This window comes from Scyliorhinus canicula, chromosome 9, assembly GCF_902713615.1.
Source record: "Scyliorhinus canicula chromosome 9, sScyCan1.1, whole genome shotgun sequence".
NCBI classification, from domain to species: Eukaryota; Metazoa; Chordata; class Chondrichthyes; order Carcharhiniformes; family Scyliorhinidae; genus Scyliorhinus; species Scyliorhinus canicula.
In genome coordinates, this window is record NC_052154.1 from 109,802,086 (window position 1) to 109,818,690 (window position 16,605).

Consider the following 16,605-nt stretch of genomic DNA (forward strand, 5'->3'; position numbering starts at 1 on the left):
TACAAGAAGAAGATTAAGTTCGGAATGTTGCAGCCTGCGCGTCTGTGGGTAACTTATTCGGACCGGCATTATTATTTCGATTCCCCGGAGGAGGCGTGGGCCTTCGTGCGGGCGGAGAAACTGGACTTGAAATAGGGGTTGGGGGTTGCGGGGTCGGTTGTAATACTTTATTGCTGGATTCTGTTGTTGCTGTGTTCTCTTTTTCTGTACTTTTGCAATTTTGATATGGTTATTTATGGGGGTGTTGTTCTGTTATGTTTTTTGCTGTGGGGCATTGTTTGAGTTTTGTATCTTGCAGGGAGGGTTGGGGGGGTTTGTTGTATTCTATGTCGGGTTGGGGGTATGGAGTGGGGCTGGTATTTGGGAGCTGCGTCAGAAGGGTGTGGTGGGGCAGTGCGAAAGCGCGGGCTTTCCTCTGGTTTCCCATGCTGCGGGGCTGGGGGGCGGAGACGATGATGGGGGGAGGCAGGGCCTTAACTGGTTCTTCCCCACGCTGGAGCGGTGCCTGGAGGAGGGATAGGATGGGGGATGATCCCACTTTGGGAGGGGTCGGGTTATTGGCGGGAGTTTCCGGGGTCAGCAGAAGTTAGCTGACCCACAGAAGTACAATGGAGGACGGTTCGCGGCTAGGAGGGTTCCTAGCCTTGGGAGGGAGGGGGGGGAAAGGGGAATACCGAGTTGCTGCTGGCAGGGTCAGGAAGGAGCTGGTGGGGGCCGGGGGGACAGTGGTGAGGGGTTGTCGCTGTGGGGACTGGGTCAGGCAGGGGGTGCTGGCCTGGGGCGGGCAGTCGACGGGCTATGGCTAGTCGACGGGGGAGGGGGGCGGGACGCCCTCTGATCCGGTTGGTCACCTGGAATGCGAGAGGATTGAATGGGCCGGTGAAGCGGTCGAGGGTACTTGCTGATCTGAGGGGGCTAAAGGCAGATGTGGCAATGCTTCAGGAGACCCACCTGAAGGTGGCGGACCAGGTCCGTCTGAGGAAGGGATGGGTGGGGCAGGTTTTCCACTCTGGGTTGGATGTGAAGAACCGGGGAGTGGCGATTCTGGTGGGGAAAAAACGTGTCGTTCGAGGCATCGGAGGTGGTGGCGGATAAAGGGGGTAGGTATGTTATGGTTAGGGGCAGGCTACAAGGAGAGAAAGTGGTACTTGCTAGTGTGTATGCCCCAAATTGGGACGATGCGGGCTTTATGAGGCGTATGTTGGGACGGGTCCCGGATCTAGAGGCGGGAGGTCTGATCGTGGGGGGGGACTTCAATACGGTGTTGGATACTTCATTGGATCGGTCCAGCTCTAGGATGGGTAGGAGGCCGGCGGTGGCCAAGGTACTGAGAGGGTTTATGGACCAGGTGGGTGGGGTGGATCCATGGAGGTTTGTGAGGCCGAGGGCACGGGAGTACTCTTTCTTCTCCCACATACATAGGGCCTACTCTCGGATAGATTTCTTCGTGGTGAGTAGGGGACTGATTCCGAGAGTGGAGGAGGCCGAGTATTTGGCCATTGCAATCTCCAACCACGCTCCGCATTGGATAGAGTTGGAGATGGGGGAGGTGCGGGACCAGCGCCCGTTGTGGCGGTTGGATGTGGGGTTGTTGGCGGAGGAGGAGGTGTGTAGGAGGGTCCGGGCAAGTATTGAGGGGTACCTCGAGGTGAATGATACGGGGGAGGTTCAGGTGGGGGTGGTCTGGGAAGCCCTGAAGGCAGTGATTCGTGGGGAGCTGATATCCATCCGGACACACAGGGAGAGGAGCGAGAGGAGTGAGAGGGATAGACTGGTGGGAAGGATGCTGGAGGTAGACAGGAGGTACGCAGAGGCGCCAGAGGAGGGACTGTTGGGGGAGAGGCGCAGCCTGCAGGCTAAATTTGATTTGCTGACCACTAGAAAGGCGGAGGCACAGTGGAGGAAGGCACAAGGGGCAGTGTACGAATATGGTGAAAAGGTGAGTAGGATGCTGGCTCATCAGCTCCGCAAGCGGGATGCGGCAAAGGAAATTGCTGGAGTGAGAGACAAGAGTGGGAATGTGGTGCGGAAGGGGGTAGAGTTGAATGAGGTCCTCAAGGGCTTTTACGGGGAACTGTACCGGTTGGAGCCAACGGGGGAGAGGAGGGGAATGAAGAGGTTCCTCGACGGGCTTTCTTTCCCGAAGGTGCAGGAGGAGCAGGTGGAGGGGTTGGGTGCGCCGATTGAGCTGGAGGAGCTAGTAAAGGGGAACGGGCAGATGCAGTCAGGGAAGGCACCGGGGCCGGATGGGTTTCCGGTGGAATTTTATAAAAAGTTTGTGGTCCTAGTGGGCCCCTTGCTGGTGCGGACACTCAACGAAGCGTGGGAAGGGGGGACTTTGCCCCCGATGATGTCGCGGGCGCTGATCTCGTTAATCTTAAAGAGGGACAAGGACCCCCAGCAGTGTGGTTCATACAGGCCCATATCTCTCCTCATCATAGATACCAAGGTGCTGACAAAAATCCTGGCCACCAGGGTAGAGGACTGTGTGCCAGGGGTTGTACACGAGGACCAGACCGGGTTTGTGAAGGGAAGGCAGCTGAACACGAATGTGCGGAGATTGTTGAATGTCATCATGATGCCGGCGATTGAGGGAGAGGCAGAGATAGTGGTGGCACTGGATGCGGAGAAGGCCTTCGATAGAGTGGAGTGGGGGTACTTATGGGAGGTGTTGGGGAGATTTGGATTTGGTGAAGGGTTTATTAGATGGGTGAGGCTGCTATATGAGGCCCCGATGGCGTGCGTGGCCACGAATGGGAGGAAGTCGGAGTACTTCCGGCTTTACCGAGGGACCAGGCAGGGTTGCCCCCTGTCCCCCTTGTTGTTTGCATTGGCAATCGAGCCTCTGGCGATGGCGTTGAGGGATTCAGAGAGGTGGAGAGGTTTGGTGCAAGGTGGGGAGGAATATAGGGTGTCGTTGTATGCCAATGACCTGTTACTGTATGTGGCGGACCCGGTGGGAGGGATGCCGGGGGTGATGGAGCTGCTAGCTGAGTTTGGGACCTTTTCAGGTTATAAACTAAATTTAGGCAAGAGTGAGGTGTTTGTGGTGCACCCTGGAGACCAGGAGGAAGGAATTGGTAGGTTCCCGCTTAGGCAGGCAGGGGAGAGTTTTAGGTACCTGGGGATGCAGGTGGCCGGGGACTGGGGGACTCTTCACAAACATAATTTCACCAGACTTGTAGATCAGATGGAGGAGGAGTTCAAGAGGTGGGGCATGCTGCCATTGTCGTTGGCGGGGAGGGTGCAGTCCGTCAAAATGACGGTGCTTCCGAGGTTCTTGTTCCTCTTTCAGTGCCTGCCCATCTTTATCCCCAGGGCCTTCTTTAGGAGAGTGACTAGCAGTATCTTGAGCTTTGTGTGGCACATGGGACTCCGAGAGTGAAGAGGGTTTTCCTGGAGCGAGGGAGGGATAGAGGCGGGCTGGCGCTGCCCAACCTTTTGGGGTACTATTGGGCGGCCAATGTGTCAATGGTGCGTAAATAGGTGATGGAGGGGGAGGGGCGGCGTGGAAAAGAATGGAGATGGCGTCATGTAGAGGTACGAGCCTAGGTGCCATGGTAACGGCGCCGTTGCCGCTCTCCCCTAAGAGGTTTACCACGAGCCCGGTGGTGGCGGCGACCCTAAGAATCTGGGGACAGTGGAGACGGCATAGGGAGGAAACAGGGGGCTCGATGGAGGCTCCATTGGGTGGCAACCATCGGTTCATCCCGGGGAACAGGATGGGGGATTTAGGGGGTGGCAAAGGGTGGGCATCAGTAAATTGAGGGACCTGTTTATTGGCGGGAGGTTTGCGGGCCTGGGGGAACTGGAAGATAAATTTGGGCTTCCCCAAGGGAACATGTTCAGATACTTGCAGGTAAAGGCGTTTGCTAGGCGACAGGTAGAGGGATTCCCTTTGCTGCCCTCGCGGGGGACGATGGACAGAGTGCTTTCGGGGGTGTAGGTCGGAGAGGGGAAGGTGTCTGACATCTATAAGGTAATGCAGGAGGTGGAGGAGCCATCAGTGGAGGCTCTGAAGGCTAAATGGGAGGGGGAACTTGGGGAGCAGTTAGAGGACGGGACTTGGGCGGATGCCTTGGAGAGAGTCAACTCCTTCCTCTTCATGTGCGAGGCTTAGTCTCATCCAATTTAAAGTGCTGCACCGGGCCCACATGTCCGGGACTAGAATGAGTAGGTTCTTTGGGGGTGAGGACAGGTGCACCAGATGTTCGGGGAGTCCAGCGAATCATGCCCATATGTTCTGGGCATGCCTGGCACTGGAAGAATTCTGGAAGGGGGTGGCAGGGACGGTGTCGAGAGTGGTTGGATCCAGGGTCAAACCAGGGTGGGGACTCGCGATTTTCAGAGTTGCGGTGGAGCCGGGAGTGCAGGAGGCGAAAGAGGCCGATGTCCTGGCCTTTGCGTCCCTAGTAGCCCAGCGGAGGATCTTGCTGCAGTGGAAGGATGCGAGGCCCCCAAGTGTGGAGACCTGGGTCAATGACATGGCGGGATTAATAAAGGTGGAAAGGGTCAAATTCGCCCTAAGAGGACCAGTACAAGGGTTCTATAAACGGTGGCAGCCGTTGTGTGTGTGTGTGTGTGTGTGTGAGAGAAAATTATTTTTTTTTAAAAACAAACTTTTAAAATGTACTCATTGTTGTAATGCAAGAAACGTACCAAATTCTGCACAGAAAGCTCCCACAAATAATATTTATAATGTTCATTTGACTGGTAAATATTCACCAAGTTACTGGGGCGAACTCGCCTTCACCATACTGCTGAGTTTATCATCTCATTCTAAAGATGGTCAGTTTGACAGTGCAACACTCGGTCACTAGTACTCTGGAGCGTCAATCTGTATTATCTGACCATTTCCCTCTTTTTCTTTATAGAATTCGTTTCAGCCCAGCTGCCCGCCAGATCCTGGAAACACATGCGCTTGACCCAAGCAGCACTGCTCCCACTGGACCACGAGGAATCTTCACAAAAGAGTAAGTCAGAATTATAATAACCCTGGTTGGAAAACTCTTCAATTGAAGCAGCGTTTGATACATGGCCCGTATCACAAGCAAACTGTTGACAAGTCCACATGGGAACACATTATGCTGATGAATAGAGGGAAATGTTTGCACATGTAATAGCACCAGTGCAATTTTAAAAGTATAAAAGTCAGAATCAAATAACATAGTGTTAAGAAATGTTTTAAGTCGCTTGTTAGTGAATGGGACTGCTTCAGCAGTAAAACCGAGAAATTGTTACTTGAACTTTGAATCAAAATAGTTAGTTTGCAGTACTGTTCTTCCAGGGAAATGGCGATTTGAAAAAGAAATGATTTTGTTAAGAACCCGGCTGATGTTAAATGTGAGAGTATCGCAAAACCCAAAAGGGTAACTTGGAACACTGGTTCTTAGTGGTGTATGTAGTGACCTCTGTATATCAATATACATGATCAATCTATGTAAAGCTACTACAGGCAATTGATGTTTCACTATCAGGACCCTATTTTAATAGCTTTCCTGCTCTTTCTAAGAGGAGTGTGTATCAGGAGTGCAGAGAGAACAGATGTAGGAAAGCTGGAAAGAAGTTATTAGTTATCAAAGTATTGTATTGTATAATTTAATTAGTTACATATACAATTGTTTATTTGTTTTACTAGTTGAGTATTAAGTAAAAAGAACTCAAAATATTAATTTATATTATTCAATAAATTAGTTTACTACTGCTCATTTCAACAACTCGGCTGGTTCAAAAGAGTAATATATGTATTACAATATAGCAGTGTATATTTTCAATTTGGTATACTGTGATAAAAAATATTTGAACCAGCGAGAAACAGTCCAGTCGTCATGTGATCACTTAATAAAGAATATTTATTAATCTTAAAAGAAACATAAACGCATGACAAGAAGGACTATAACATCTAATTACACTGTTGGCTACACACACACACAGGATTACATCAAGTTACCTCTTGGTTTTCAATTACCTACAGTCCTTGAACTCTGAGATGCCCCTTTGTTCCCAAACAATATGCAATATTATATAACTCTGAGCTAAATCCAGCAGATAGTTACCATGCATAGATTATTTGTCACATTTGGAAAAACCATCTTCAGTTTCAGTGAAGACAAAGTCTGCTTGGTTCGAGTTTATGATCTTAACTAGCTGTCCGAGACTTTCTGCAGCTGGGTATGGCTGTGATTGTAACTTACTATGTCCCTTTCCCTAGTCATTGTGTTATGGATATATAATTCTCTCCCTCTGATGTTATTCATCCTGTGGAGTCGGCATGTAGCATATAGGTGTCAATTTCCTTCTCGCTCCACATTGAGGTTGCCTCGAGTCACATAGGTAAACACAGGCTTTTCTCATTGTGATGCTAATTCGCATCTCAAAATCTTTCAGACAGCTGCCCTTATTTTATTTTTTCACAATTTCATTTTTTAATCCTAATTTTCCCAATACTAGTTGCATCAGGAATTTGAAAGTAAAATAAAATTGCAGTGCAGTAGAATAAAGTAGATGAAAAGGCAGATGACTTAACGACACGGATCGGAGTGCGCCGGTTAAATAGCAGGAAAGGCAGGGGGATCTTATTGAAACTTACAGGATACTGCGTGGCCTGGATAGAGTGGACGTGGAGAGAATGTTTCCACTTGTAGGAAAAACTAGAAGCAGAGGACACAATCTCAGATTAAAGGGACGATCCTTTAAAACAGAGATGAGGAGGAATTTCTTCAGCCAGAGGGTGGTGAATCTATGGAGCTCATTGCCGCAGAAGGCTGTGGAGGCCAAATCACTGAGTGTCTTTAAAACCGAGATAGATAGGTTCTGGATTAATAAGGGGATCAGGGGATATGGAGAATGGGATTGAGAGAAATAGCAGCCATGATTGAATGGCGGAGCAGACTTGATGGGCTGAGTGGCCTAATTCTGCTCTTATGTCTTCTGGTCTTGAATCAGTTTCCTGTCTAACCGGCTCACTCCGATGGCGAGTTCGGGATTACGCCGTAATATAGCGAGCATATTATTCACCCCAATTTGCATCAATTTCCATCTCATCCCAAGATTGAAATTGGATGTAACAGCCTCCCGGGAATTAACCCGCTCCCCAGCGAGAAATCACATTGTTTAGTACTGCTTTACAAAAATGTGAAGCTGCGGATAGGTGCTGAGGGGAACTGAGGAGGTGGGTAGCCATTTCCATTCTCTGGCATGCAGCTCAAGGACACTGGAGCTGCTGTGCCAGTGCTCGGGTGGGTGGGGTGGGGGGGAGGGGGGGGGGACCTCTCAGGGAGTTGGACTTGGTCAGGGGACTGAAGGGTTCCAGGTCGGGGAGGGATTACGCCGTAAGCCAATTTTAAATATTGTGAATACCCATAACTACGGCAGCCTGACTGTCCTACCAAGCACTTCCAGGCCAGGGCCCTCTTCCGTTGAGTTACAAAGCCAGGGCTCCGAGTGTGGACAGGGGCGAAGCCCTAATCCAGCTCTTTGCCTGCTCCAAAAACCAATTAAAAATCAAATTGAATCCAATCCATGGTCCCCGCAAGAGAGACATACCAGATCTAAGCCAAAAGGCAAAGCAGATACTAAACTTGATATTAGGCAAGGACAGGGCCCTCTTCTTCTTTATATGCTGACGGTCACTTTAAGTCCCTTTGACTGTGAGCAGCCTCTAGCATCACAGCTGAAGGCTATTGCTGATAAGGAATTGGTCTTGTTAGTTGTGAGAGCACTTCACAGCTGCAGATTGTGTTTGCTGCTGTTTAGCTGCAAAATGCCTGAAGGCTGCTGTAGCTGAGAGTGGTTTTGCTGTTTGCTGCTGCCTTTTCTGCTTGCCTGCTGCCTGTTCCCCTTGGACTTACTTGCTGCTTTCTGGATGAAGAGGAGGAAGAAATCTCTTTTGCCTGGAGTGCGGTGAGGGGAGGATTTTGGCGAGTCTACTTCTGGGCTGAGAAGGTAGGAGGACTTCCTGGAGCAGTCAGGGGACTGAAGGGTGACATTTATGTTCAGTAGCCATCTGCTGCTCTCATTACAATAGGCATGCAGGTTGCTGGTGTTCCTTGTTTTCCTTTCATTCTGTGTTTCTTCTGTTTGTCAGGCGGGGGTGCGAGGGCAAATTGTAAGATGGATGCCATGTAGCTTCGGTTCATTTTATTCGCCGGTTGCAGCCCCTTCCTGCCTCTGGCCTGAGAGTTGTTTGAACCAGGCGCTGCATGTGCTGGAGAGGGGGAGGTGGTTTTCGCTTTCTCTTCCGTCTCCGGTATGCTCCATGTCGGTGCAACCTTCCTGTGAGCAAAGAAAATTACAGCAAAGGAACAGCCCTCCAAACCTGCACTAACCATGCCTGTCTGAACTAAAAACCCCTACCCTTGCAGAGACCCTATCGCTCTATTCCCATCCTCTTCATGTACTTGTCAAGACGCCCTTAAAAGTCACTATTATATCTGCTTTCACTACCTCCCCCAGCAAGAGTTCAAGGCTCCCACCACCCTCTATGTAAAAAAAAACTTGCCTTGTACACTTCCTTTAAAGCTTACCCCTTGCACCTTAAACTTATGCCCCCTAGTAATTGACTCTTCCACCCTGGGAAAAACTTCTGACTATCCACTCTGTCTATGCCCCTCATAATCTTGTAGACTTCTATCAGATCACCCCTCAACCTCCGTCATTCCATGAGAACCAACCAAGTTTCTCCAACCTCTCTTCATATCTAATACGCTCCATACCAGGCAATATCCTGGTAAATCTCTTCTGTACCTCTCCAAAGCCTCCACATCCTTCTGGTAGCGTGGCAACCAGAATTGAACACTATATTCCAAGTGAGGCCAAACTAAGGTTCTATAAAGCTGCAACATGACTTGCCAATTTTTAAATTCTCTGTCCCGGCTAATGAAGGCAAGCATGCCGTATGCCTTCTTGACTACCTTCTCCACCTGCATTGCCACTTTCCGTGACCTGTGTACCTGTACACCCAGATACCTCTGCCTATCAGTACTCTGCCATTTAGTGTATATTTCCTATCTGTATTAGATCTTCCAAACTGCATTACCTCATATTTGTCTGGATTAAATTCCATCTGCCATTTCTCCACCCAAGTCTCCAGCCGATCTGTAGCCTGCTGTGTCCTCTGATGGTCCTCATCGCTACCCACAATTCCACCAACCTTTGTGTTGTCCACAAACTTACTAATCAAACCAGTTACATTTTCCTCCAAATCATTTAGATATATTACAAACAGCAAAGGTACCAGCGCTGATCCCTGAGGAACGCTACTAATCACAGCCCTCCATTCAGAAACGCACCTTTCCACTGCTACCCTCTGTCTTCTATGACCGAACCAGGGGCGGCATTCTCCCCTACCCGGCGTGACGGAGGGTGCCGGCGTAGGGGAGTAGCGCCAACCACTCAGGGGTCGGGCCTCCCCAAAGGTGGGGAATTCTCCCCACCTTTGGGGGCCAGCCCCGCGCCTGAGCGGTTTGCACCAGAAGACTGGCGCAAAAAACCGGCGCCCCCGGCCGTGGGGCTGGCCGAAAGGCTTTCGCCGGTCCGCGCATGCACCAGCAGTGACGTCAGCGGCATCTGGCCACTGACGTCACTGCCGGCGCATGCGCGATGTGGGGTTCTCTTCCGCTTCCGCCATGGCGGAGGCCGTGGCAGACGCGGAGGAAAATAGTGCAGCCAGGGCACTGGCCCGGAGTCTGAGCGGGGGGCCCCGATCGCGGGCCAGGCCACCGTGGGGGCACCCCCCGGGGTTCGATCGCCTCCCGCCCCCCCCCCCTGGACCCCGGGGGCCTGCTCGCACCGCTGATCCCGCCGTTCCAGAGGTGGTTCAAACCTCGGCGGCAGGAGAGCCCTCCCAGCGGCGGGACTTCGGCCCATCCGGGCCGGAGAATCACCGCAGGGGCCTCTCCGATCGGAGTGGCGAGATTCCCCTGCCGCCACTTCCCGGGTGGCGGAGAATCTCTGCCACGGCGGGAGTGGGATTTTAGGCGGCCCCAGGCGATTCTCCGACCCTGCTGGGGGTCGGAGAATTTCGCCCCAGTTCTGTATCCATCTTGCCAGTTCACCTTTCATCCCGTGCCACTTCACCTTCTGTACCAGTCTGCCATGAGGAACCTTGTCAGAGGCCTTACTGATGTCAATGTAGACAACATGCCATTGCCCTACACATTTAAAAAAAAAATTTAGAGTACCCACTTATTTTTTCCAATTAAGGGGCAATTTAGCATGGCCAATCCACCTAACCTGCACATGTTTTGGGTTGTGGGGGTGAAACCCACGCAGACACGGGGAGAATGTGCAAACTCCACACGGACAGTGACCCAGAGCCGGGATTCGAACCCGGTCCTCAGCGCCGGCCCGACACATATTAATCACCTTCGTAACTTCTTCGAAAAACTCGATCAAGTTGGTGAGACACGACCTCCCCTTCACAAAACTATGTTGCCTCTCGATAATACGTCCACTTATTTCCAAGTGGGAGTAAATCCTGTCTTGAAGAATCCTCTCCAATAATTTCCCTACCACTGATCTAAGGTTCACCAGCCTGTAATTACCTGGATTATCCTTGCTACCTTCTGAAAGAAACAACATTGGCTATTCTCCAATCCTCTGGTCCCCTGTAGCCAGTGATGATACAAAGATTTCTCTCAAGGCCCCAGCAATTTCCTCCCTTGCCTCTCTCAGTATTCTGGAGTATATCCCATCAGACCCTGGGGACTTGTCTACCTTAATGTTTTTCAAGACCCCAATACCTCCTTTTTGACATCAACATGACCCAAACTTACCTGCACACCCTTCCTCAGACTCATCCTCCACCAAGTCCTTCTCTTTGGTGAATACTGATGAAAAGTAATCATTTAATACTTCTCCCATTTCCTCTGGCTCCACACATAGATTCCCTCCAATGTCCTTGAGTGGGCCAACCCTCTCTTCTTGCTCATTATATATGTAAAAAAGCCTTGGGATTTTCCTTAATCCTGCTGGCCAATGACTTTTTGTGACCCCTTCTAGCCCTCCTGACTCCTTGTATTCCACACTTGTGCTCCCAGTCTCTGAGTCTTGACAAATGTTTGGCTCACCAAACGCCTTTCCGCTGATGCAGGTCCACTGGAGGGGTGGGGTTGAGGGGCTGAGTCGTTTTTGCACCGTTGGCAGTGTGTTGCCTTTTTTTTGTCTGGCAGCTGTGTGCTTGGCTGCAGCAACCCCTCTCGTGTCTATGGCCTGGTGAATTGCCAGTGCTGGAGGAGGGGTGGGGTGGTCTTTGGATAAAAGCAAATTACTGCGGATGCTGGAATCTGAAACAAAAGAGAAAATGCTGGAAAATCTCCGCAGGTCTGGCAGCATCAGTAGGGAGAGAAAAGAGCTAACGTTTCGAGTCCAATGACTCTTTGTCAAAGCTGGCACCAAAATAGTCATCAATGTATCGGTAAAGGAGTTGTGGGAGGGGACCCGGGTAGGCCTGGAACAAGGAATATTCCACATACCCTATAAAAAGGCAAGCGTAGCTAGGACCCATGAAGGTACCCATTGTTACACCTTTGATTTGGAGAAAATGGCATGCGTTAAAGGAGAAGATGTTGAGAGATAGAACAAGTTCAGCCAGGCGGAGGAGAGTGGTGGTGGATGGGAATTCTCTGGGCCTCTTTTCGAGAAAGAAACAAAGAGCTCTCAGGCCATCCTGGTGTGGGATGGAAGTGTAGACAGACTGCACATCCATTGTGAATAGGCTGCGGTTAGGGCCCGCGAACTGGAAGCTGTCAATATGATGCAGTGTATCAGAGGAATCTCGGATGTAGGTGGGGAGGGAATGGACCAGAGGAGTGAGGATAGAGTTAAGATAAGAGGAAATAGGTTTGGTGGGGCAGGAGCATGCTGGCACAATGGGCCTGCCGGGACAGTCCTTTTTGTGGATGTTGGGAAGTAGGTAAAAGCGAGCTGTCCGGGGTTAGGAGCCTATGAGGTTGGAAGCCATAGGGAGAAGGCATCCGGAGGAAATGAGGCCGCTAACGGTGTTGGAGATAATGGCTTGATGTTCAGTGGTCTGGTCATGGTCCAGGGGAAGGTAGGAAGAAGTATCTGAGAGTTGGCATTCAGCCTCTGCGAGGTGGAGGTCAGTGTGCCAGATGACAACAGCACCCCCTTTATTGGCAGTTTGATGACAAAGTCGGGGTTAGACCTGACGGAGTGAAGAGCAGAAAATTCGGGAGGCGAGAGGTTGGAATGGATGAGGGGGGCAGAAAAATTAAGACGGCCAATGTCCCATCGACAATTCTCAATGAAAAGATCAAGAGCAGGTAATTGTCCCGCCGGGGGGTCTGCTTGGAAGCAGAATGTTGGAGGTACATGGAAGGATCAGTGGAACGGGGGGAGGATTCTTGCCCAAAGAAGTGGGCACGGAGACAAAGGCGACAAAAGAAGAGTTCAACATCATGTCGAGCCCGGAATTCATTGAGGTGGGGACATAAGGGTACAAAGCTGAGTCCTTTGCTGAGAACAGCACGCTCATCCTCAGAGAGGGGAAAGTCCGAGAGTATGTTGAACACACGGCAAGGGCTGGGGTTGGGAGAAATGGGGTATGAGGCATTGGGACTGTTGGAGGGCCGAGGATGGGCAGTGGTGAAAGAAATGGGGTATGAGGGATTGGGACTGGTGGAGGGCCGAGGATGGGTAGTGGTGTTGATACTGGGAGAAATGGGGTATGAGGGATTGGGACTGTTGGAGGGCCGAGGATGAGCAGTGGTGTTGATACTGGAAGAAATGGGGTACGAGGGATTGGGACTGGTGGAGGGCCGAGGATGGGTAGTGGTGTTGATACTGGGAGAAATGGGGTATGAGGGATTGGGACTGTTGGAGGGCCGAGGATGAGCAGTGGTGTTGATACTGGAAGAAATGGGGTACGAGGGATTGGGACTGGTGGAGGGCCGAGGATGGGTAGTGGTGTTGATACTGGGAGAAATGGGGTATGAGGGATTGGGACTGGTGGAGGGCCTAGGATGGGCAGTAGTGTTGATACTGGAAGAAATGGGGTACGAGGGATTGGGACTGGTGGAGGGCCGAGGATGGGTAGTGGTGTTGATACTGGGAGAAATGGGGTATGAGGGATTGGGACTGGTGGAGGGCCTAGGATGGGTAGTGGTGTTGATACTGGGAGAAATGGAGTATGAGGGATTGGGACTGGTGGAGGGCCGAGGATGGGTAGTGGTGTTGATACTGGGAGAAATGGGGTATGAGGGATTGGGACTGGTGGAGGGCCTGGGATGGGCAGTAGTGTTGATACTGGAAGAAATGGGGTACGAGGGATTGGGACTGGTGGAGGGCCTAGGATGGGCAGTGTTGCTATGTTGTTGAAGCTTGAATTCTTTAACATCTGCACGTCGAATGATGAGAAGGATGAAATGAAACTGGGGGGAGGGATAGCTTTGAAGAGAGTAAGACAGTGCTACTGGAGAGAGATGTTGAGTGTCTTCATGTGGTGGTGCATGGCACTGAGTGTGGCTTTTAGGATGCGGCAAGAGCAGCAGTTGGAAGAATATTGTATATCCTGGAGGTACCTGTAATCCTGGAGGTTACATGCAGGGTGGAATTTAAATTGAAATCCACGTGGGGTAAGTCGGAGACTAAGACAGTCACTGAGGAAGGACATATGGCTGTGGAAGCGAGTCTTGGTAAATACCTTGTCCAACACTAAGAGAGAAATGGAAAGAAGTGAAGGTGGATAGTGGGGGAGGGACATCGAAAATCCTGTCGGAGAGAAGAGCAGTACTTCTTCAGGGTAGGCATTCCTGCAAGAGAAGTGGCAGTGAGTTAAACACTGGATAAAAGCAAATTACTACGGATGCTGGTATTTGAAACAAAAGAGAAAAGGCTGGTAAATCTCAGCAGATCTGGCAGCATCTGTAGGGAGAGACAAAGAGCCATCGGACTCGAAACGTTAGCTCTTTTCTCTCCCAACAGATGCTGCCAGACCTGCTGAGATTTTCCAGCCTTTTCTCTTTTGTGGGATGTTGCTTGTTCCGATGTACCCCATGTTGGCGTGACCTTTTCTGGTCGTCTGTGCTGCTCATTCTCACGCACACGTACTCCAACAGGCATGCATGCGCAGTTATTCACGCATATACTCTTTATGCAAGCACAGATGTTCAGACACATACTTTCCTGTGCATGCATTGGGTGCCTTTCCACCAATGTGGGTCTGCTGCTTGGGCAGGGAGGGAGTGAGGGGAGGGATTGTTTCTTGTCTTGATTTTGTCTTAGATGTGCAACTGGTGTCCTCATTATATTCCTGCCTATTTAGTGTTTTCCTTCGGTGCACGCTACCAATGCGGGGGGGGGGGGGGGGGGGTCGGGTCGGGGTGTTCCCTCACCTTCCGCTGTGCCCGTGTTGGCATGACCTTTTACGGTGATCTGTGCTGCTCTAGACTGAACTGTACCTTTCTCAGGTGGGGTGGAATGCTTTTCTCTCTCCTCTCCACCGTGCTCCATGTTTTAGTGGCCTTTTCGGCTGGGCTGGGCTGGTGAGCCTTTCCGCTGATGTAGGTCGGGTGCGGGGGAGTGGGGTGGTCAGTATGTTCTGGGTGCCAAGTGATTGGTGTCTTCATTGTATTGTCTTCTGTATTTCAATACTGTCAATAAACGAAAATGTTTGCAGGTTGTGTTAGTCGCTTGCTCCTGCTGGTGGCTGCAGATTACTGGAAGCTGCTGTTGCTGTTTCCTTCCTTTTCTGTAGCTGGAAAGAAGGATAATTTTTTTAAAGATACCTGGGTCCTGGACACAGGGCTCAGGGGGATGCGTGAGTCCAAAAGGCAATCTGATTTGAAGCATTGATGTGGAGATGCCGGCGTTGGACTGGGGTGGGCACAGTAAGACGCCTTACAACACCAGGTTATAGTCCAACAGGTTTGTTTCGAATCATTAGCTTTCAGAGCGCAACTCCAGCATCAGGCCTGATTAAGGAGTTGCGCTTCGAAAGCTAATGATTTGAAACAAACCTGTTGGACTTTAACCTGGTGATGTAAGACTTCTTACTGATTTGAAGCAAGAAGATGCTGTGTGACATGGTGCGCGACATTGTTCCAAATGGGCCACCTGCTAATGCCGTTAAAGAAATGCTTTCGCAGGACTTCCAGTGGCGATCATGGAGGGAGCGGTCGCACATTTGGCAGCTCCCGCTCATGGTGGTCATTTTGCGGCTTTTATGCCGGATTGTTGCAGGAATTTTGTAGAGAAAGGATGTAGAAGCAAGAGCAGAAGACCGGGACCCCCATTTTCTGGAGCTGCGGCCCAGAAGTCATTGGAAAAGAAGGAATCAGGCAATGTTGGCAAGTGAGGAGCGGACAACGCGCGTAGGGTTGGGGGATGAACAGGGTCGGACCCCGTCAGCTCAGTGGTCGATGAACCAGTTGGTGAGCTTCTTAACTGAGAAGTTCACCCAACAACAGAAGGAGAGTGCGGAGGACCTGGCCCGGGTGGTGGACGCGATCAAGGTGGTGGTTGACCGCGTGAAGTCGAAAATAGCAGCCCAGGGTCAGGCGATCTAGAGGTTGGAGGAGCTGGCGGGGGAGCAGGAGGACCAGTCCACTTCGATGGCAGCAGAGAGTGGGATGCTGCGTGACCAGTAGAAGAGGCTGCAGGAGATAGTGGAGGTCCTGGAAAATCATTCTCGGAGGCTGAACATTAGGATCGTGTGTCTGCCAGAGGGAATCGAAGGATCGGATGCTGGTGTGTATGTGGGGAAGATGTTGGAGAAGCTGCTTGGAGAACGTGCGTTTGATCGACCGCTGAAGGTGGATATGGCCCACAGGGTACTGATGCACAAGACCAAGGGGGGTGAGCCGCCGAGGGCAATGGTGGTACGATTATACTGGTTCTTGGACAAGGAATGCATTTGAGGTGGGCCAGGCAGACGAGGTGATGTACGTGGGAAGAGGTCGAGATCCAGGTGTACCAAGACCTGGGAGCAGAGCTCGCAAAGAGGAGGGTGAGCATTAATAAGGTCAAGTTGACTCTGTACAAGAAGGGCATAAATTTTGGACTACTGTACCTATGGGTGACCTATGGGGGCCGGGTGTGGTACTTTGGCTCGTCGGAGGAGGCAGCGGACTTTATGAAAGAGAATACACTGACAGGAGAAGGTGGATCTTAAACTTTGACTGAGGAGAACTGAACTATGTTTTGTAAAACTTTGGATTTGTGCTGTTGGGACTTATTTTGGGGGTTTTACTTGTTTCGTGCTGTTGGGGTTTTTTATTGTTTTTAGATTTGGTTTGGGGTTATGCTGGTATATAGTAATTTGTTAAGAGGGGAGGATTGTGCTCGAACCTTGGGAGGATTGTTTGTTTGTTTTTGCTTCTTGCCTTTGTTTCAACTATTTGAACTGAGAGTGCGGGGGAGGGGAACCAGTGGGGGTTAAGATGCTAGGCGCCATGGGAGGGGGCTGCCAGACTCGCTGGGAGGACTAGTTCACGGAAGCAAAGTGGGGGGTGAGCTGAAGACCAGGTGGGGGATGGGGGGGCACTAGACTGCTGGTTGGGTTGGGAGTGGTCTCCCCCGACCAGACTGGTCACGTGGCAGTGAAGAATAGGGGCAGGGAATCTACGGTATGGGTAGTTAGGGGTT

General features: G+C 50.9%; 1 protein-coding gene across 1 annotated transcript in view; it reads left to right on the forward strand.

Annotated features, from left to right (window-relative positions):
* The window catches only part of pdhx (pyruvate dehydrogenase complex component X), a 353,795-nt gene that overhangs the window by 133,519 nt on the left and 203,671 nt on the right, over nt 1-16,605 (forward strand). The window contains exon 5 of the mRNA XM_038807389.1: nt 4,875-4,973. Coding sequence (XP_038663317.1) covers nt 4,875-4,973 — 99 coding nt within the window. The remainder of the gene's footprint in view (nt 1-4,874; nt 4,974-16,605) is intronic.